General features: G+C 40.6%; 1 protein-coding gene across 14 annotated transcripts in view; it reads right to left on the bottom strand.

The window, feature by feature from the left end:
- plekha7b (pleckstrin homology domain containing, family A member 7b) overlaps positions 1 to 22,361 on the bottom strand; it is a 99,249-nt gene that overhangs the window by 6,559 nt on the left and 70,329 nt on the right. For 4 of the 14 annotated variants that reach the window (XM_074616576.1, XM_074616534.1, XM_074616606.1 and 1 more), the window contains 17 exons: positions 20,970 to 21,392; positions 20,298 to 20,838; positions 16,850 to 16,933; positions 15,888 to 16,022; positions 14,910 to 14,978; positions 13,550 to 13,633; positions 10,629 to 10,700; positions 9,408 to 9,488; positions 9,123 to 9,272; positions 7,205 to 7,306; positions 6,554 to 6,665; positions 6,124 to 6,332; positions 4,869 to 5,060; positions 4,658 to 4,772; positions 4,392 to 4,483; positions 2,825 to 3,076; positions 611 to 838 (listed from right to left, as the gene is read on the bottom strand). In XM_074616576.1, coding sequence (XP_074472677.1) covers positions 611 to 838; positions 2,825 to 3,076; positions 4,392 to 4,483; positions 4,658 to 4,772; positions 4,869 to 5,060; positions 6,124 to 6,332; positions 6,554 to 6,665; positions 7,205 to 7,306; positions 9,123 to 9,272; positions 9,408 to 9,488; positions 10,629 to 10,700; positions 13,550 to 13,633; positions 14,910 to 14,978; positions 15,888 to 16,022; positions 16,850 to 16,933; positions 20,298 to 20,838; positions 20,970 to 21,392 — 2,941 coding nt within the window. The remainder of the gene's footprint in view (positions 1 to 610; positions 839 to 2,824; positions 3,077 to 4,391; positions 4,484 to 4,657; positions 4,773 to 4,868; positions 5,061 to 6,123; positions 6,333 to 6,553; positions 6,666 to 7,204; positions 7,307 to 9,122; positions 9,273 to 9,407; positions 9,489 to 10,628; positions 10,701 to 13,549; positions 13,634 to 14,909; positions 14,979 to 15,887; positions 16,023 to 16,849; positions 16,934 to 20,297; positions 20,839 to 20,969; positions 21,393 to 22,361) is intronic. The other 10 variants (XM_074616551.1, XM_074616505.1, XM_074616614.1 and 7 more) reach the window with 8 other exon arrangements.

Genomic DNA, 22,361 nt, shown 5'->3' with positions numbered 1-22,361 from the left:
ACTGTGTGGTCAGCAAATGTCTTTGTACCCTCCACTACATGCCTCGGAATACAACCTGCGATCAAGCTCAGGCTGAGAGTCGATGAACATCATGCAGGATGACACTGTGGAGGAAATAACCAACTTCGTGCTGTGTTTGCCGCTGCAGCCGTTGTCGTTCATCAACTGTTCAGCTCGACTCTGCACGGCTCTGTATTCATGATAAAACCTTTTTATGAGAGCTTGTGGTCTGAACTGTAGTTTAAAAATTTGTATAGGTTGTTTTTCATTGAACTTTACTCTCCAGCTTGGTTGAGGCCAGAGGTGATCAGCTCAAAGCTTTTGAGGTCTTTTCTTGAATTTCTGCATTTAGAAAGTATAAAAAAGGGATCACACAGCCAAATCAGCTAGTTTTCTTTTTTTGTCAGCTCTCAGTGTTTAGATTCAATATGTTGAATAAAAGGAGCAATCTTAGTGATTTGGGTGTACAAATCCTTTTTTTTCGACTGTGGTTACACACACCAGCTCCTTTTTGGTTGAGCGTGATGTATTTTCTTCGACCTTCATCCTATTTATGTATTAACATTAAACTCATCAGCTGTGTTTCTTTGCTGAGACAAAGATAACTTACCTCTTTGTTAAGGTCCAGGTCATACTCTAGTGGTTCCAGGTCGACCTCATGGGCGGGAGGGGTCGTGGCGGTGGAGCGCAGGGTCAGCCATTCGTCAGAGTGCGATCGGGGTCTCTCTTTGTGCTCGGGAGGTCTTTCCTCCCCCTGGACGCTCCTCACTCCCTGCGCCTCCTCCCCCTGGACAGCCCTCTCCAGCAACTGCAGGTCAAACTCCTGCTCTCTCTTCCACTGGACAAAAAAAAATAGACAGTGAAACAAATTACAGCATGCTGCCATCAAGCACTTATCAAGTCAATCTGAAAATGTTTCACTTGCTTTCACACATAATTTCATGTAACAAGTACTGTACAACACACTGGTATGCTAACAGGATTTTAAAGGCTGCAGAGAGAGAGAGAGAGTGTGTGTGTGTGTGTGTGTGTGTGTACAGGTGAGGAAAGAAAAAAAAGGAGGGAGCATGCATTGATAAAGTATGCATGCTTATGCTGTCTCAGCATGCTGTGAATTCTCTACAACAGTGATAAAGAAGACGACACGACACCACAGACAAAAATAAGAAAGATCACTTCACTCGTACTGATGACAGTTTCACCAAACACAACCATACTGTATGTATTCAGAGAAAAAAATATATAATAAACAAAAAACATGGCAATATGAGTCCATTAGAAAATAATGTTTATTCATTTGCAAACACAGCATTCTTATAACTAACAATTAACTAGCAGATAAAGACACTGAGCAAACACTGAAATCACGTATAACCTATGTTTTGATATGAAATGGACGTCATACACATTATTAGTATTGTCTCTCATAAAGACTGGGAGATGGGACAACAGTAGGCCCCGATCCATAAACAAACTCAGAACATCTCTATCTTCATTTGAGTTAAAAAAAGTAAGAAAAATGCCATGAATATGTTGAGATGAATGGGCTTCAATAGGCATTGCTCAGAGTATGTCAATGATTTGGTCAGTAGAAAATAAGTAGGCACTTTCTCTCTCTCACACACATACACATACACTGCTTAGAGACAGCAACAACACTTAATTGAAGAACAGCGTGCACTGATACCTAAATGAGGAGTGACAGGGCTGAAAGCACAAACCACTGCTAAAGAGTAGAAGAAACTATGGTAGTATGATTTAAAATAAATTGTCAGAGTGAAAGCAACCATAGCCGAGAAAAGGAAAGATCGGCGAGGAGAGGTGAGAATGGATGGATGAAGCAATGTTAGGGATCTCTAACAAGTAATAATGAGAAAAAATACCCATGAATGTGAGGGGTAGATGACATTGAAGACCTGTGTCTGAGGTAATTAGTGTGTTATGTGTTTGATAGGCAAGATATATTATTTGTAAAGCTTATGAAGCAAGAATACCATCCCTGTTCATTGTGAATTTAATTATTTCCACTTCATAATGAACACTGACTTGTACACACTTTTTGTGCAACAGTTAAGTGTAGTAAGTAGAAACTGTTATCCACTTATCTGTATAGGCCTTTTTCATGGAAGACATTTTGACATGTCAGTCGTAGACTGTAAATAAGAAGTGGACGTAATCACCGTGACGTCACCCAGAAGTGACGCGAGACAACACCGTGGTAGTGACCTGTCAATCAAAGGGTAGCCCCGCCCTAAAGCATCCCCTGCTTTATGGTCTATTTGACTCTAAATGGGACCATAATTTACTAAATGAACATCATGCTGTATTGAAGAAGACTTAAAACTAGCGATTGAGACCATAAACTCATGTTTACAATGTTTACTGAGGTAATAAATCAAGTGAGAAGTAGGCTCATTTTCTCATAGACTTCTAGACAATCAGACTTCTTTTTTGCAACCAGAGGAGTCGCCCCCTGCTGGCTGTTAGAAAGAATGCAAGTTTAAGGCACTTCTGCATTGGCTTCACTTTTCAGACCCATCGTTACGATGTTATTAGTAACCGTGCTTTTCCTACTATGACAAGTCAAAATGACTGCTGTGAAAAAGGCCTATTAAAGTCTGAGAACAACATGCATGAATTAAGCACACACACAGTGAATCGCCATACTGCACTAATCTAATGTATAACTATCAGTAATGTCAGGAACTGAGAAACGACAGACTACACTGAGTAAATGCACGCATTACTACTGTAGACCGCCACTCTCGGTTTGGTTGTGGTCATGCGTGAGAGTGTGACGTGTGATACTGTTCTAGTAACATACTGATCCCAAGTCTGCTGAAAGCGGGCGCGGGGATGAGGACGAGGACGAGGTGCGTGACGATGAAGAGGCGTGGCGGTCTCCGTGGCTCAGGGTGCGTTTGCGCTGGCGGACGAGGGCCTTCTGGTGCCTCTTCATCCTCTCCAGCTGCTCATCGGCACTCATCTTCCCCCTCTGCTGCTGCTGCTGCTGCTGCTGCTGCTGCTGTGCCGGGTCCCCAGAGTACAGACGCTCCAAGGCACTTTTTGGTCTCTCCTGAGAGGAGTGGGAGGAAACAGAGTTGATACGAACACGAGCAAAAGGTGCAGCAGAAGGGAAAGAAGTGGAAGAACATAAAAACAAACCTAACGTGAAGGTGAAAGCTAATGTTAATAAGGAATGAAAAAGGAACACGGTAGAATATTCAGTTTTCACAACGGAGACATTTCTGAGGTTAAAATGGGAGCAAACAGAGACAATCACATAAACACTGTAAAAAGTGTCCAGTCCCAGGTTTGGGCAGCAATTCAATATTATTATTTATCATCTATCCATAAAATTGTAGCTTGACAAAGTTCTCACATCAAGATATGATAGTTCAAGATTTGAATGATTGATGATGTCTGATGTCTGATATCTGAATGATTAAAAACATACTTTTTGAAAATTAAGGATTTTTTTTCTAGTAAAACACCAAAAAAAACAAAAACATATTTTTTTGTGATTTTTAAATACTAGAAAATTTAAATATCAAGATCTGAATCTTAAGATAATGTTGTTAAAATGATCACAAAATTAAATTTGTATTAGAATTATTATAATGATTTTTTACAAATTAAACAAGCCATGACATTTTTAAAATGCTGCTACATTTAATCATCTTGGCTTTTAAACGTCATTAACTCAAATAATACCATCAGGCAAACAAACTCCATTTGCTACCATTCACCACATTTTACAAATACATGATTCTTTTTTTCAGAGCATTGTATTCTTTCAAGTCCCTAGGGCAGAAATAGAAACATGATCCCTCACTGACTTCCCACCAATGAACATTTCCACCTGGGTTTGATGGAGGACTTGGGCGAGTCAGAAGTAAATTATTAATATGAGCTCCAAACATCAACACATTACACTCGCGATTAATTAATTCATGAATTTCTTAGACTAGTGCAGTGCCCGTTCGTGACGTGGCCATTCGGAGCGCAAGCCTGTTCGGAGCAGGCCGATTGCTTGGCCCTATCCAGCAGCAAAAGTGTACTGCAGTCAATAAGTTGTGGCCTGTAAAAGCCCACTGTGGATGACACGCTGTACTCAGTCTGCAGAGCCCCTCAAAGTTTATTAATATCGATCGTGTCGCATGTCCAAATTACACCAAATTCGACACCGCACTCCCTTGGATCCCCAGTAATACACCCAGCAAGTGTGTAGTAGATCGGATGAACGGTTCTCTAGATAAGCGAAGGACACACAGACAGAGATTCCTTGCTTTATAGTTAGATATCATCTAGAATTGGAGTTAGTATTGTATTTGTGCTGCTTTGGGTACTCACTTTTGATTCACGCTATACAATTTGATTCGGAGCCTCACCTTCATGCCGACAGCTGAAGCTGATCTTCGGATGGTCACATATGAGGAGATGTTCGAAGACTGATTTAGCCTAAGCGAGGAGCCAGCCACTCCTGAGGGAAAGCCAACAATTATTTAAAACACTGTTCTCCACTTATATATATATATATATACAATATATATATATTGTTTGGTTATATATATATATATATATATATATATATATATAACCAAACAATATGCTACAGCTAAATAAACCAGTTCTACTGGCTCTATCACCCATGTACCTCTGCTAGGTAACGTCTGGTAACCGCCATGTCCAGGTGTTATTACACTGACGTGGCTAGAGCCGTCCCCAGCTCCCATAAACTCTGGATCGCTCAGAAAAGGCCTGAGTTCCACCTGAGATTCACAGACAGAGATTACAAAACAGATGAGAAACTGAAATTTAGACATTTAAGCAGCTCAAACACACAAAAACACACATACTGTACGTACCTTACTGTCTCCATTAGTGTACTGGCCAATCTCTCTGTCCCTTTTGCGTTCATCTGACTGTCGTTTGAGGCCGCGTACAGAAGTGTGTCTGATAACCGTCGTATCCCGGGGCAACGGGGGCACAGCAGGGGGATGCTCATCAGGACTGTAGAGCTGAGGTAGAGGAGGTCTGGGAGGCACATCTTCCTCACCCTGCACACACCAGAACTGTTGTAAAAACTATTGATAAATACTTGAAATGACAAACATCTACCTCACATTGCTCTGTGACATCAGTCCTTAATGATTCTCTGATGCTACGTACACATCTATACTCTCTCCCCTTGTTTCCTGTCTGTCTCTATATCATCTGATATCCAATGAAGGCAAAAATGGCAACAAAAGTCATCTTAAAATAACAAAACTAGAGCTATATCTAGATAGTGATGAAATGGGTAGTTAACTAATTGATCAGTCGATCAACAGAAAATTCTACAATTAATGTTAATCAATTAATCGTTTTATTTATTGGGCAAACACACTGCTTTCAGCTATTTTATGACATTTTTTTAACTGAACAATTTATTTAAGCATTTTTTTTAATCATGCCTTTTATTGTTTCCTCAAGAAAAATGACTACAACAACCTAAACCATAACAGATTAAGTAATGTGTACATATAGTGACAGATAGTAACTGTAAATTGAAAAACAAAGTATTTTTAAAAAACAAGGAAGGAGAAAAACTGGTAGTAATAATAATAATTCAATAGAAAAATAGAAATAAATAAATACAAATTATAAAACTAAATTAATAAAATATAAAAAATAATCAATTAATAAATGAATAAAATAAATTCACACACCAGATTCCCAACACTATGTCCCTGTGGTCCCGCCCCCATGTTAATCCAACCGCACAGGAAAGACACAGTGTACATACTGTGTGTTTAAGGCACATTTAAGGCATGTTTACAAAAGAGTAAATAAAACAGAACTGATCAATTAATTTATTGATGGAAAAAATAATTGACGGACTAATTAATAATGAAAATAATCGACAGTTGCAACCCTTTAAAACTAGTGCTGAAAAAAGGTGTAAATGGAAATACTGACCCAAAAGTGAAAAGTCATGTGATATTTTCGACCAATCCCAGTTGGTCACACAATCGGAGATGGCGTATGAAAAGTGTGACTAGTTTAGTCAGCAAAGCTACACAAACGGCACGGCACAAGACTTTATGTTTTTCATACAAAGATGTTGCAGGGGTCACTCACCCATTTAAGCCCACTGATGATGGTTGCGTCCACCCAGTGGTGTAAGGGCTGCTGGCTGGGACTGGAGGAAAGGGTGGGGGTGTGGCTATTGGGGCTGAGGTGGGGGCTGTGCTGCTGCTGCTGCTGGGACAATCTCATCTCCATAGCAGACGGGCTCCCAGACATAGAAGGCACTGATGACGCCGACACTGAAGGCACAAATTTCCTCTCTGGGGAATGCGATGTATATGAACATGTAACATGAATACACACACGCTGTAAAGACAGTGGTTTCTCTTCCCATGGGAAATGTTCAAGGCATTAGTATCGAGTATATGATTAAGAGCTTCAATGGTGAGAGACACACTAGCATGACCATGTGGCTTGTACTGTATTGCACAGACAGAAAATATCTTTTGCTTTGTACACATGAAAGCTCTAGGTGTCTCACCTGGGTTGGTAACAGAGGAGATAGTGACTTTGTAGTTGGCTTTACTGGTACTGAGGCCTGCGATGACATCCTCAATCCTCCACAGCTCTTTTCTGATCTGAACTTTCTCTTGCTGATCACAGAGAAACACAGAAACACATTCGTACACATAGACATATTTTCTTTAAAGCAGCAATAGGAAGAATATTTTTGGCATCATTGGGCAAAAAAATCCATAATAACCTTTCAGCATATTGTAATTCAAGTGTTCTGAGAGAAAACTAGACTTCTGCACCTCCTCATGGCTCTGTTTTTTTCAGGCTTCAAAAAACCTAGCCCGTGACGGGAGATTTTGGCCAATCACAGGTCATTTCAGAGAGAGAGAGCGTTCCTATTAGCTGTTCATTCAACGGATGCAGCTGTCAATCACTCGCAAACTCCGATCAAACGGTCAAACTAGGCGGCGCTGATCAAATATGAATTAATATTCTGTTACTGTGGTGCTTTTAAATCAATTTGAGGAGTGCCTTTGGTTTGCATGTTCAACATTTTATCGTAAGTGTGTCACGCAGTGCGAGACTCGCACCGGTCTGGTCTTGGTTATGACTCGGTTTAGGTTTAGGTGGTCTTGACTACAACACTGGTGTTAACAGAGATCTCTGAGCCACAGACCTGAGTGAGGTCGATGCGGTTCATCTGTCCCTGCAGGGCCGACTTCAGCCAGTCCACGTCTCTCTCCAGCAGACTGTACTCGTTCCACGCGTTCTCCATCTCCTGCAAAACAAAACAGATCACATTCCATATTCGAATGGGACAAGACTTTCAGATACTGTACTCATCTCATGAGCCAACACTTCTTTCATGGTTCCAAGTTTACAATTACGGTGACACTTTACACATATAGTGAGCCCATGTGCGGTGAGATGCAGTTGGGTGTAGTAGAGAGCGTGTGTTGAGTTACTTCAGTTTTATCATGATTTCTCACTAGTAATTCTGAGTCAATTAACACTTATACTATTTTGTGGACTAATCGATTAGCTGATTTAATCGACAGATCTGTGAAACTGAGATCCTCCACAAAGAAAGCACCACTTTAAATCTTGTGTTTCCCAGTGATGTGCTCATAAGTGGCTTGGAAATAAGTCATTCAGCATGAAAAAAGCTGGAAAAAGACTAATTGACTGAAGAAATCTTTAAAAATCTGAATCACTTGGATTTGATTTGTTGTTTCCAATGTTCAGTCAGTCTTTTATTACACTTAAGGCGTCCAATGTGAGCGTCAAAAATGGTGGTTGGAAATGTCTTTGACACTGAGAGCCAAAAATAGTCTTGGTTACTCTTGCGTAATATTGCGGTTTATTTATAGATGTTCTTTTGAAACTCGTCTTTCATTTTAACGCTGAGTATTTTGAATATCAATGAACATTTTGACTAAAACATTTCTTCAGAATGACGGAAAAATGTTACTCATGAGTTTCTTTGCAGCCTCAGGTTTGTCCCCGAGCACTCATCTTGATAGTCACAGTCAAACTGAAACACTGTGCCAGCTGCGGAAACCATCAAAAGAGAATAAGTGTTCTCGTTTTCAGCCAATAAAAACATACCGCAGGTGGTAGCATGTACTAGTGGAGACAGCCTGAATAGTTTGATTCAGAGTATCTTACCTGCCAAACCTAAATGAAAATTGTAGGGCTGTCCTCGACCAAAGAAATTCTTAGTCGACTAACACTCATACTATTTTGTCGACTAATCGATTAGTTGATTTAATCGACAGATCTGTAAGTTTCTCCACAAAGAATCACACAAAAGCACCACTTTAAATATTGTGTTTACCAGAGATGTGCTCATAAGTTCCTTGAAAAGAATTCAGCATTACAAAATTACTAATCGACAAAAGAAATCTTAGTCGACCAAGACCAAGAAGAGTGACTAGTCCAGTGGTTCCCAATCTGGGGTCAGGATTCGTCTGCTCTGAGGTTTTCAAAATTAGATTTGCACATGTAAAACTAAAATCCTAATAACACACTTACTGGATAATTTATACAAAAGTCTGTATAAAAACAATTTTGCTACTTAGTGGGCCACATTCAGTTTAAACATGGTATTTCTGCACAGTTGCAAATAAAGATCAGGCTACCCTAATATAATTAGCATTACACTATTAGTAGAATTAGCTCCCAGGCTGCTTAGGATTGTTTGCGTCTTGTGTGATCCAAACATTTCCAATAACTCCAAGGTCAAAATGTATTGAGAAAAGATAGATGTCATCATTTCCAAAATCCATATTTGTTGGCGTTTAGCCTTTCAACAATATTTTCAATGCGGTCAAAAAACAGTTTGCTGTCCTGCTGAACCCATTTCATACACTGAATCACTTTATTCAAATTGAGGATTATGTTCGAGGATTTGTAATTTTTTTAGGGTGATGACGTGACGGGGGGGCCTTCAAGGAAAATAGGTTGGGAACCACTGGATTAGTTGACTAATCGACTAAGAGAAGGGAGCCCTATAACATTGCATATTTTAACAAATAAGTCAAAGAAGCTGCATTTTCTATTAAGAGCATAATAGAGTGCAGCTTGTGTCTTACTGTGGAGACTTGAGATATCTCGGCCCTGATATGCACCACATCCTCTTGTAGTAATTTCTGCTGATAGGCGATCTTCTCGGCGTGAGCCGGCTGATCTCTGTACTGCTCCATCTGCTGGTGGGAAACATCCAGCACAGACTCCAGCTTGTCCTAGATAGGGACACGAGAGACGCCGTCATATCACAAGAAGCATTTATAGACCACACCAATACACCAATACAAACTGACACATATAAATACTGTACATACAAAAGAAACATTCTATGTTAAGTATAAAAGAAAAACCTTGTCCTCCTTCAAAGTGCGTATCCTGGCCTCCAGCTCCTGTAGGATCTTGTCTTGTTCACATAGTCGACTTAATTTCACCTGAAGGAAAAAGATATTGAAACAATAAGAAAAACAAAGGATAAAATCTACATTTACCTCTCCTTCTTATTACTTCTAATAGAACCACGTATAGAGTGTGGATATAATGCAACAGAAAAACAGGAGAGACAAAACAGCGAGATACAGTATCTGTTTACAACAGAGGCCGTTTCATTCTAGTCTTCAACTCTATTCTAACAACGCAGCCAGATAAGACGAATTGATCGTCTGCTGCCGTCTTCGCTGTCTGTAAATATGTCAATAAGGCTCATCTATGTGAAAAGCCCCCGAGGAATTCCTCTCATCAGCGCAGCGAGAAATATCAAAAGGCTCCATACTGTCTAGTTTGGGGGAGAGATCTGGTAATACCCATTATGAGTAATCATAATCAAAAATCCATATTTTCACATTCACTTTTGGAGAAAACCGTGTTTATTGAGAGTGACAGATTTGTTTTCCCAGAAATGGGTTATGTGTTTATGAAAACAACATAAGACTGCCTAGTTCACAGTCTTTCTCACACAGTGAATTTTTTTCTCAGATCTATTTATCATTCTGTTCAATTAATAATTAAGCTGTTTTTATTTTTGCTGCCGTATATTGTTGTTTTTAATTGCATGAAATATTCATTGTTCAGACAATTTGCTGGCAATTTCTTATAAATTGTTAAAGTGGAACAATGCTAATGATGAAAAGCCAGGACATCCATCTTATTTACCTCCATTCAGCAGAAAACAAAGAATGAGAAAAGCAGGGTCAGGCAAATCAAACTGAAAAATTTAACAGCTCAACTTCTAAAACTCCCATTACATGTATTTTTCCCTTTAAATTGCAGGGAGGAAAATAAAAGCTGTGGTCGATACTCTCAGGCCCTCACTGTGCAGCGTGGATGGGTGTCCCCACAGTGTTGCAATGTACATACGTTCCCTTCCCTCCGCCGCCTCTGTTTACCACAACTTAAGAACACACACACAGAAACCACACTAAAACACACAGTAAAGTCAGACTAAAGTCAGCTGCTTCTCTGTAGTGGATTGTAAGAAGTCGGGAACGGAGATCTTAAAGAAAAGGAAGAGACGGATAAACAGGGTGGATATCAGACTGTTTCTCTAAATCCTGAGAACAAAATGATTCACTTACGTCAGCATCACTTTCTGCGATTTTCACAGGCCTCGCCGGTCTTTCTGTTTTTAAACTGTCACGTCCAGTAACCTGAAATTCCCAAATGAAATAAAATGTTTTAATATCAGTAATCAAATGACGTTTTTTGAACACCTTTACTTTAATACTTCCAGTAAACAGATAACAGCTGTGGGTCAACATACAGTGAGCCTGCTAGACAAATCAAGCTGGATGGATCTGAAGTAGATGAAATGATAAAGAAAAAAAAGAAAAAAAAAATCACACATCCAAAATAAAAGAAAAGAAAGCATGAGCTGGAACAAAACGTTGTGCAGAAGTGCAAAAACATTGATGCAGAGTGAGTTGCTCTTTCCTGGCTGCCTATTTCTTTAAGTAAATTCCTTTATATATGATGATTTTATGATTCAGAAACATATTGGTTTATACTGGAAAGATTTATGTAACTTCAAAAAGCTATGTGTCACCTTGGTAAATGTCCAACTGTAGGGCCCCTAGTTTCATGGCGGTGTGGTAAGGCAGTATGTAGAGACTAAAAAGGTGGGAAAAATGAAAAATAATGAGCTGTGTGTCTGTGTGTGTGTGTTCCTGCACCTGCCATGGCGTTATGGATATAATGGACCTCTTAACCAGTTTAACTTAACTTTGTTTCTGTAAAATTTCAGTTCACCAATGAGATCCCTCTGCTTACAGGCAAACAGATCATAACTGTCTGCAGCTTTGAGAGAAACACCATCGTCTTAACAAGAGTCTACAGCCATGCTAGCGACTCTGTGAGGCCGTACTTAGGGACAGCGGTGCTTTGAGTTAAATGCTAACCTCATCATGCTATATGTATATATGTACATATACATGCACAATTCTGACATGTTGATGTTAAGCAGGTATTATGTTTGGCAGGTACAGGTATTTGGTATTAAACAAAAGAAAAAAAAATTGCCCAGATGACGGCACTAGATGTAGACTCAACAAAGGGATTACATTTTTTTCTGTCATACATTTTTTTTCTCTACCCTGTAGTTGGTGAGATATTTCAGTCTGGATCAAGGTGGTGGACCAACAGAAAGACCGACATTGCTATGCCTAGAGCCATGCCACTAGCATGACTACAAATAAGGAAATGTGCTAATAAATGTGTCTCCTATGCTGTTAAATTAGTATTTAATTTATTTTTAGTTAACCAATTCCATTTCCATATGCATAAAAGGTATAATCTCTATAATTAAAAAAAATATATTCAGATTCTGCTTTAATATTTTGGTATCGGAAGTGTTCTGGTTTCTGTTTGTAGTCTGAGTAGTATTGATCAATCACGTTCAAGCAGGCTTCGGAACGGAACCCCAGAAACATAGCCCCTCGCCCGTAGTCACCAGGAAGAGCGCCGGGCTTTGAAGCAAATCTTACGTAGTGGCCAAACGGCGGTACTACAGCTTCCGTGTCCGTCACGTGATGCCATTGGGCCCAAAAAGACTTTTTCCCATAGACTTATATTGGGAAAGAGATGTCCGTAAATTAGCGGATATTTTTTTTTTTTAGGTAAATCCACTTCCCAGTATGAACACTTGAATAATCGTTATTTAAATCATTACGTCCTAAAAGTTGTGTAATGCACTAATAACTGAATCCAGCTTTATTTCCCTCCGTTCATATGAATGAGCCTGAAACCGCGGCTGAATGAATGGGCTGGGAGGCGGAGTTAAAGGAAACGCTACTGCGCCTGTTCTATGGGCCCAATGGATGTGGAAAATTGTGGACAAAATTTGGAGCACTTGTTTACTCACTGTATCATTTCAGGGCATGTATATTCCTACTATATTCCTATATGGACTACCTTGTTCAATGAACTTTTGTATTGGTTGTTATGGTGTGCATTGGTCTCTAAATCCATTTTTGACATTCTGCATTTGTCTGTTCAGCACTTTGAATTGCATTTGACTTGTTTGCAAGATGCTATATAAATAAAGTTTGATTGACTGATAATCTGGTCGGGTTTAGTGTCTTTACAGTGAGATCAATATACTGTACTTTCTTCTTTTATTCTTATTTTAGGTAATTTATAACATCACTATTATAAATCGTATATTTTTCTGTAATCAGTTGTATTGAAGTTAGAAGTGACTTCATGATATTTCTCTATTTTGCTATCAGTATAATAATACAGGGATTGTCAGTCTGTGCGTCCTATCCAGAGCTTCTCCAGATAACAGGGCAGAGATTTGTCTGGCAGTTATCTCTCACAGTTAGTAATGTATGAAGCTGAAACGCGTGGGTGGAATATTCATAACACACCCACATCAGGATCACCACACCCAACGCAGCGGTATGGACCAGTGCGAATGGGAGACTCAGTTAAAGGGGCATTCCACCTATTTTACATGTCAAAGGCAATTACTAGTCATGTGGGGTACTACACAGCCTGTGAGAACAGCTTTATAATGTATGCTGTGGTTCTGGAGGGAGCCTGTGTTATATTCTCATACATCGTGTTTACCGGTCTAGTAGTCTAGACCACAGTGAACATACACCACTGCATGTTATCGTCCGTTTGTGCCAGTTACGACGATGAAACTAGAGGCCCGGAGATGTTGATGAGATGCTAAGAAGTTGTCACATTGCCAGTATATTTCTTAAAGAGCACCATTGGGTCATCTCTTATACTGTAACAAGCAAAACAATAGCAAACTGAAGATATCAAACAGACATTCAATACATTCCCAAATGCTTGAGAGCATGCAAGGAAGCCCTTTGCCATTACAACTTCCTTCCCATCATCTCAAGTCTCAAGGCAGTCATATCACGCAGTGAATGATCGGATCACGGTATCCATGTGCAAAATCCTGCATAATGTCCAGGGATGCATCGCATTCCTTTTGAAAAGCAGTGGGATGGTCTGATTCACTTTGTATGCACACCGTCCTTACATTCCAACAATACCCAAAACTCTGTGGAGTGGAGTTTTCAAACACATTGTGTACTGAAACGATCATCGGGTCAATACTTTGGATCTGTTTTGAAACAGGAAATGGAGAGGAGTTACAGGACGTACAGGACATCGTCAGACGACCTCCCTCCACTCCAAAACACAACCCAGATTTAACCTTTAGTGCATTGTGGTGTTTAAACATACAAATCAATTAGGATCAAACGCTTTGCAGAGGTGCAAATGGAATATATGCCAGTAGCTAGCTAAATGAGACGGATTGCTCCGATACAGCAGCAATAGGCCTCTGCAATTAGACGATTTGTAACATTCACACAGGAATTGGAGTTCACATGACTCAATTCAGCCATGTGCTTGTAAAAAACTTCAATTCCCATCATTACAAGCTTAGCATCAACATGTGTTGGGATGACATAACTGCATCTGAAAGTACAGCACTATCATCCAATGGAAAACTTTGTGACAGGCTGAACATCAGAACTTCTACTTCAAGCTGCAGTCGGTGACTTTGAGCCAATATGATAAAAGGTTATTTTAATAAAAAGGTCACTATGTCCTGACAGTAGTGCATGAGACAGATAATCTGTGAAAAAAAATTATGTTCCTCTACGTCTTCCTGTGTTTTAGTTGTTAGTTGTGTAGTTGAAAAACTAGGAAGTCTGCTCCGGCTGGTGGGCGGAGCTTTGGTTTTGTTTTGCCAGGCCACAAACGTTCTCATTTTACAGCTAAACAGTACCCTACAAGATGTTTCTGTAAACATTTGAGGCTGAGAAATAGGCATTACAGCAACAGAATATTGATTCATATTTCATCAGCGCTGCCTAGTTTGACAGTTTGATCGGAGTTTGTGAGTTTCGTGAGCAGTGATTTGACAGCTGCCCAGAGACTGCTTGGCTCTGATTGTTTGTTTTTGTTCAGGCGTGGTGAAATCTTGCAAATGCCATTAGGAGCACTAGGAAGTCACAGATTATCTGTGTTATGCACTATTGTCAGTATATAGTGACAGGTTTATAAAAATATATTTTTGTATCATATTTGCTCAAAGTTACCGACTGCAGCTTTAAGTAAGAAGCCAAACATTGATATCATATTGGACTATTTGTTGGATTCAGCAGATTCATTTTATCCTCAATGGATAACTTTCATAATAAGAAAACACGTTAAAAAAATACACATTAATTCCATCATAAGGAGACAGTAGAAAGCACAGCGCAGGACAGAGGGAGGACAGGAGAAGGGGAAACAGGGAGGCAGATGTTGGAGGCAGCAGCAGGAGAACAAGATTGCAGTCCAGAGAAGGGAGATGAAGAAGAGGATGAAAAGGATAAAGTGGCATTTACTTTGTTGGGGCCCACCTTCAGATCTAGATACTCCAGGTCCTTCTTCAGTTGTATGTAAGTATCATCAGCCTTTAAATGAGCAGTGGAGAGATAAATCATTTGAAATTAAGCTGCAAAGGAGAATTGGTAACCAGATGACTCCTATAAGGCCTTTACTTGCTGTTCAGGCTTTGCTAACAGAACTTTACTTAACTTGGTCTCAATTACAAGTTACTTTTCTACCTCTGAATTTGCATCTATAATTAGTAGAGCCAAACTGTAATTAAGTAATCGTGTAATTGTTGGACTGGTTTAATGTCTCGTATTTGACCTCATGCACAGGTCTTGTGCATGACATGTGGTCAAACCGAGTGTTTATGTTTCTTCGTAAGCATGGAGGATGGTCAGAGAATGGTTGGATGTTAGAAACTGGGTGGAGTTGTCATTACTGAGCACTGTTGCAGCTCCGCTGTGGTCTTCTAGTCTCACAGCAAAGCACTTTGTTGTGTTTGTTTGTGAACAAGCTCCTAAGGGAGACTGATCGCTGCTTCAGGATGACAACTCCAAAGATTTATCAGAGCACACAGAAATGTAATATTAACACATGTGCTTTTTGTGGCTGTGCAGGCACAGACGTCTATCAAGCAAAGGAAAGTATAAAATGCAGGCACAGTTGACAAGCAACATGCTTCAAATATGGCATTTTACTTTTTACAAATAGTATAACACAAGCCCCTGGAGGCTTTTGAACAAGGTAGATGAGTGACAACAACTATAAATACACTAAAAGGCAATCTGGACAGTCTGAAGTGCAATACAGCCCATGCCCAAATGGTTGAATGAACAAGACAACCAAGCAACGCCAACAGACCGCATAGTCTTATGAATGACAGGGAAGTAATGTGTGGGATTGGCTGGGGAGACTGGGACCGCGATGCACTGGCAGGGGTTGTTGCAGTGTGCTGCAGAGGAGGTTAGGGAAGTTCGATGTCCCCTGACCTGCATGCTGGGGCCTAGAAGGCCGTTGTGCTGGTGGTGCTGCAGGTGAGTGAACGCTTCACTGGGGCTATGCACGCCAGCCATCTTGGCCTGGTGCCTCCGAAGCTGAATGAGGAGCAGAGTCAGCTCCTCTGGCTGCAGCCGAGCCCGGGTTTAGGGGGCCAGAGGGATGAGAGAAAATACTTGAGAACCATCTGGGCAGTACAGTAGCTGAGCTACAGGAACTGAGCCTGGGAAGATGATGTATTGCGCTATCAGAAGATAAGGGTTATCAGAGCTGATAACACTAAAACAAATATCGTATGGCATAACATTTAAACCAGCTTCATAGGGGCCATTCAGCTCCAGATTCTACATCTTGATACTGTCACCAAGATGAGCCTTACAAATCAAATTTTGGAATGAGTTATTCCTGTCCTAGACTACTGGACTATGTTAATGCTAGGGCTGTCAATCAATTAAAATAGTTAATCGCAATTAATTACAGATTAATTACACATTTTTATCCGTTCAAAATGTACCTTAAATGGAGATTTGTCAAGTATTTAATACTCTTATCAACATGGCAGTGCTTGCTTTATGCATATGTATATATTTATTATTGGAAATCAATTAACAACACAAAGCAATGAGACTCGTGGGTATCCATAGAACCCATTTTCATTCACATAATTTGAGGTCAGAGGTCAAGGGACCCCTTTGAAAATGGCCATGCCGGTTTTTCCTCGCCAAAATGTAGCGTAAGTTTGGAGCGTTATTTAGCCTCCTTCTAGCTTTAAAACTGAGTTTGCTACAACCTAAAAATCGCAAGTTGCATTAATGTGTTAAAGAAATTAGTGGCTTTTTTTTGCGTTACCACGTTATTATGGTGTTAACTTTGACAGCCCTAGTTAATACTATATGACAGATATCTTTAATAATGAAACCAAGTTCTGTTGTGACTGTAATAAAGAGGATCATACCGTTTTGCCGTGTAAGCTGGGCGCACTGACAGTGTGTGTGATGTAGCCCATGGCTGGCATGGACCTTCTCTCTATTTGGGAAGCCTGAGGAGAAACAAAATTCATCAACTTGTTATTACAGATCTTATAGAGTCAAATCAAACAGAATGTCTAATTCACTAAACTAATCTTCAATATGCGAGTGTTGGAAGTGAAAGATAGACCACTTTATCACACTGAATCAAAGTTAAACCATTGCCTCCGAGTCTGCAAACAAATTTGACTACACCGCAGATTTATTTTTTCATCTATCCTTTTCTCCCTTTCATCACTCCTACTCTTATCCTAAACAAGGTGAGCCCTGAGTTTGAGACGCTACAGGGCTTGGGAAAATCTGACGTTTTTGCTTAACACACAGAATTAGCGAAAACCAGGCCCACCACCGAACCTTAAAAGGACACAAACAACAAGAGATTTAATTAACTACACATAAATTATACTAAACCTGCTTTCTTAAAATAACATTTGTTTGCTACCAGCAAGAGAAGCACTGTAAGCCATTCCCTTTGAGATTCCCATGCCACTATTTTTTTGCTGTATAATAGGTTTTTTATTTAAATGCGAGATCAGAAGAAAGAGACCGCTGCTGATGTTTGAGATACAGTAGAGATGTTTATAGGGTGCTGAGGAGCCCTGGGCAAATTGGATTAGCTTCTAATAAAACATACTTCTTAATGATATTCCACAGAGGTATACAGATTGCTATTACTTAAGCGCACTCCAGCCAGAGAGCACCATCAGCCTCAAAGATGCTGGATGCACCAAAACTAAGTTCACTGCACACTAAATTTAGTTTGCATAAACATCGTCACTGTGGCTCCCTTTGTTAAAAATGTATCTTCTTCTGAAGGGCTTTCCATAATTGTGCGTCACAGTATTTTTATGGTTATAATTAGTGTCTTGACACTGATGTGAATGATGGAGGGAAACAGAGCATCTGTGTCACTTTGTTTACTTGTGCGAGGCCAACGGGTCGGTTGTGAGGCTTGTGTGTGTTGGCAAATGTGGTGATGGTTTGGAGCGAGATCGTTTCACATGTGGAGGGTGTGGTGGGAAGACAGCGCAGGGTGTGGATGACAGGACGGCCCCTCGCTCCGTCTCCTGCGGCGGCGGTGGTGCTGTCTGAGCGCTACGACGGAATGGGGAACGGCGGAGTAGCGAGCTTTTTACTCACACACGCTCACACCACCTGTGGAACGGGCCTGGGTGTGGACTGTGTGAATCTGCAAATGATTCACATGAGCATCAAAGTGTGTGAAGTCGGAGTCTTCTCATGCTCCTCCTGCTAATCTTCCCATGGCGTCCCATGTGAGCTCACAACACCCTTTAAGTCGACATCAATAGATACCTCACATCCACTATCCAAACCTCCCGTGAGAATGAGACCTTTGTCATTTGGCGCACTACATGTGAATCATCACATTTTGCTTCAGTCCCATGCCAATGACAGGCTACTGGTGTTTACTGGGTGCCAGTATTACAGTGTTAAAACACCACTGACTGAGTGTCAGCACATACATTCATCAAGGGTGGGATTTCCATCCCTCTGTTATCCATACCCATTTATCCTACAGGTTACACCCTGGACTAGTCGCTAGTCTATGGGGTGGGACTTCAGTAAAATCATATTTTCAAGTGTTTTATTGTTAACTGAAACATATGAGATATCTCACTCCGACTGATTGTGATAGCAGTGGGATTGCCAGATTGAGGGCACACTGATGAGATGTGAGATGAGACTTATTCACATTGCTTGTTTTGTTGGACAAACAGTTCAAAACTCCAATAGAGAAACTAGAATTACCGCCTCACGGTTGTATGCCTCCTCCGACCAATCAAGTTGCAGTTTACATCCATGTCTGTCCAAAACGTCTTCACTTCATCATTTGTGTGAAATTGTCATAATTAGCATATGAATTCTTGAGGTAAGGCCAAAAACGGGTTTTGTGAATTCACAGACACCTTAACCTTTGACCATCAAAATTTAATCAGTCCATCATGGAGTTCATGTGGACATCTGTGTCACATTTGAAGAAATTCCTTCAAGGTGTTCCTGAGATATCGTGTCCACAAGAATGGACCAAACGTACATACGGTAAGACAACCTGAAAACATAATGCCTCCGGCCACGGCTGTCGCCGGCGCAGAAAAAAAACCCCAAAGAAAAGCAGCAAATCCTCACTTTGGGGAATCTTAAACAATAGAATAATTTGGTTTTGCTTGACAATGGACTCAAACGATTAATCGATGATAAAAATAGTTGCTGATAAATGTTCTGTCGATTGACTAATCGATTAATTGACCAATCATTTTAACCCTAGGGTTAAAATGACAACCCACCAACATTCAAAGTATTCAGACTTTGTCCATCACCAGCGACTTGGCCAACGTCCAGTACATGTAGTTTAAATAAAAACTTAGTTGACTTCATTTCCTAACAGGAGTTAACTACACTGACCATGTTCATCATAATGAATGAATATGTCAGCCAGTGCGGCGTTAGCTGTATTAGCCTGTGGCAACATGGACAATACTTGTTAGTAGAATGGCTTTCATTGTATTTGTTGATATTTATAAAAATATGAACTATTAAATGATCCTCTAAGGCTGCATCCACAGTAATAGGTTTTAGTTTTAAAACGCATAACTTTTGCTACATTTGTGCATAGCGTCCACACTACTCCGGCATTTTACAACCCCTGAAACGGAGCTGTTGTTCAGTTAAATGCTGCATTATATAATGATACTACCGCCTGCATGCACAGGAGGCAAGCCATTATTCGGTAACTAAGTAATCAACCGCAGAGTAGGCAAATCTGCTTCCTGTTTACACCAGCACTCGTATGCCCAGTGTACGTGAATGGCCATGTGATATGCGTTTTCAGGCGTGTTAGTATGGAAGGAGATTATTTCTAAAATGGTTCTAAAATGCTCGTGTGTACGGAGATCAGTTTTGTTTTAAAACGCTGTATTAAAACTAAAATGTTTAAGTGTGAATGTAGCCTAATCTTTTCTTAAAAATGTCTTAAGATCAAGTTAATTAGTACACAAATTGTTAGCATGTTTTAGTTTTATAGAGAGTAATGGTGACTTGTTGCTCTACATGGGTAACTTATTCCTGGACCAGGCTGCATGTTTGCTATCCTAGCTATAATACATTATATAAAATATCAAAGGGATAAATAAAAAAATACATTAATAATATTCTTTCAATAGAATATATCTGTGTATTTAAGACACTATATTGCACAGTATTTGACTTTGTATCAGAGTATTTATAACTACATGTAATACTCTACATCTCAGACTTTGACTGGTAAAAAAGTAAATGCTGTTTTATATTTCATATTACAAAAATGAGCTCTATTGTTGTATAAATAACCTGGGGGAGTTTCTCTATGTGTCCTACCTGAGAAAGATGGGCACAAATATGGCCGGGGGAGCTGGATCTTGTGCTGTCCCCGGGTGCCACTTCATCCAGGGGCCTGACTGTGCGTCTGATTGAGGGAGTGTGTGGCCTGCGAGGCGAAAGGGGTTTGAAGGATGAGGGGACTGACGGGGGGACTTCACACGGGGACGGAGGGACAGAGATGGAGCGTGGCATCTCCACGGTAACTCTAAAAGACGAAGAGTCTGCGAAGTTAGGGCCAGTGTAGATAGGAGCTGTGGGGCTGCCGTGACGGAACTGCTGCCGCTGCTGCCACTCGTACAGCTGCCACACCATCCCCTCCTTGGTGGCCATGCGCTCATCAGTGGACATGCGGAAGTGGCTGAGCCGGTCGTGGGCATACTTGTAGTCGCTGGGCAGGTTGCATGTTGCTGGAGGAGAGTTGCTGCCGGACGGGAGACGGGGAGACTTTGGCAACGATTGATAGGTGGCGTCCGCTGTGCTGGCTTTGGGCTTTAATGGAGGAGTCCGCCGAGGGAGGTTGTACTCAGCAGAGGGAGCACTGAGACACAAAACACATGGATGACTTTTACTTTCATATAAACAATGTCATATTTCCATAAGTCCTCATATTAGCCACTAGATGGAGGCATTTACTCATCATTCATGCTGCTGTTAAAGATTCAAACTGACCTCTTTGGTGGGTCGCTTTTATGAACTTTGACCCACTGCTCCACCTGCGCCAGCGTATTCTTCCTCTGCACATGTTTCTCGGTGTCTGGCCGCGTAACAAAGCCCCTCTGATAGACGAGATTTCCATTCTGCTCTGGTGGTAAAGCCACTTGGATTACAGTTGGCTGTCCGTTCTTGTGGGCGACACCGTCGACAGAGTCTGGAGAGAGTCTCTCTAGTCTTTCCTCTGCGGCTGACTGGCTGGGCCTCCTTTGGACCTCTAATCCATACCTCACCTCATCTCTATGAGCCAGTTGGATTTCCGAAGGTTCCTCTCTGTCTGTCCTGCGAAGGCTTTCTGGCTGAGATGAGTTCTGGTTGATGTGGACATGGTTGGTCTGTGGAACAGCCAGCTGCACAGCCTTCTTTGGATTTTCCACCTCTCTGAAAAAGTAAGACATGATGATTAAGTATATCAACACAAGTTAGTCCTGCCTGTAGACAATTGAAATAAATGGCTTTATACAGCACGCAGGGAGAATGCAGTGAAGTGTTAAAGTACCTCATCTTTCAACTACTACACACTCGTTCAGTTATTTAACCATCATCTAATCCCCCCCTCTTCACCGTATATTATGATGAAGTGCAGCACTATTCTTGAAACAAGGGATTACATGGCATTAAGCAGGAAAGTTTCTGGACAATGCATGCAGAGCGAATCCCCAGGGAACAGAAATGACTTCTGTCTTCATGAAATAGCTTCGGGTAGTGTGCCACTCTTTTTAGTGTGTTCAGTAGGTTTCACATTTAAATTAATGAATCCCTTTCCCGCCTAAGGGAATAAGAAATGTCTGATTGCCAAAATGTTATTGATAGTTTTACAAACTGCTTACACTTGAGGGAAACTAAAGACATAAATAACTCCTAAGAGACAAAATATGAGTAGTAGGGCTCTCAAAGTCTGCCACCAATTTCTTTAATGTATTAACTCAACTTGCGAGCTTTTGGTTGTAGCGGGCTCAGTTTTAAGCAACTGAAGATACTTGTATCATACGAATCCGTTGACACCAACCATGTCATAAGGCAGGCTAAATAACTTTCTTTCTTTTTCCAAATTTACGCGAAATTTTGGCGAGGAAAAACTGACAAGGCCATTTACAAAGGGATATTTGACCTCTGACCTCAAGATATGTAAATGAAAATGGGTTCTATGGGTAAGTATGGGTATGCCAAGAGTCTCTCCTTTACAGACATGCCCACTTTATGATAATCACATGCAGTTTAGGGGCAAGTCATAGTCAAGTCAGCACACGGACACACTGACAGCTGTTGTTGTCTGTTGGGTTTGAGTTTGCCATGTTATGATTTGAGAATATTGCTAAATGCAGTACCTGTGAGGGTTTCTGGACAATA

This window comes from Sebastes fasciatus, chromosome 2 (genome assembly GCF_043250625.1).
Source record: "Sebastes fasciatus isolate fSebFas1 chromosome 2, fSebFas1.pri, whole genome shotgun sequence".
NCBI classification, from domain to species: domain Eukaryota; kingdom Metazoa; phylum Chordata; class Actinopteri; order Perciformes; family Sebastidae; genus Sebastes; species Sebastes fasciatus.
This window is presented reverse-complemented; position numbering and strand designations above follow the sequence as displayed.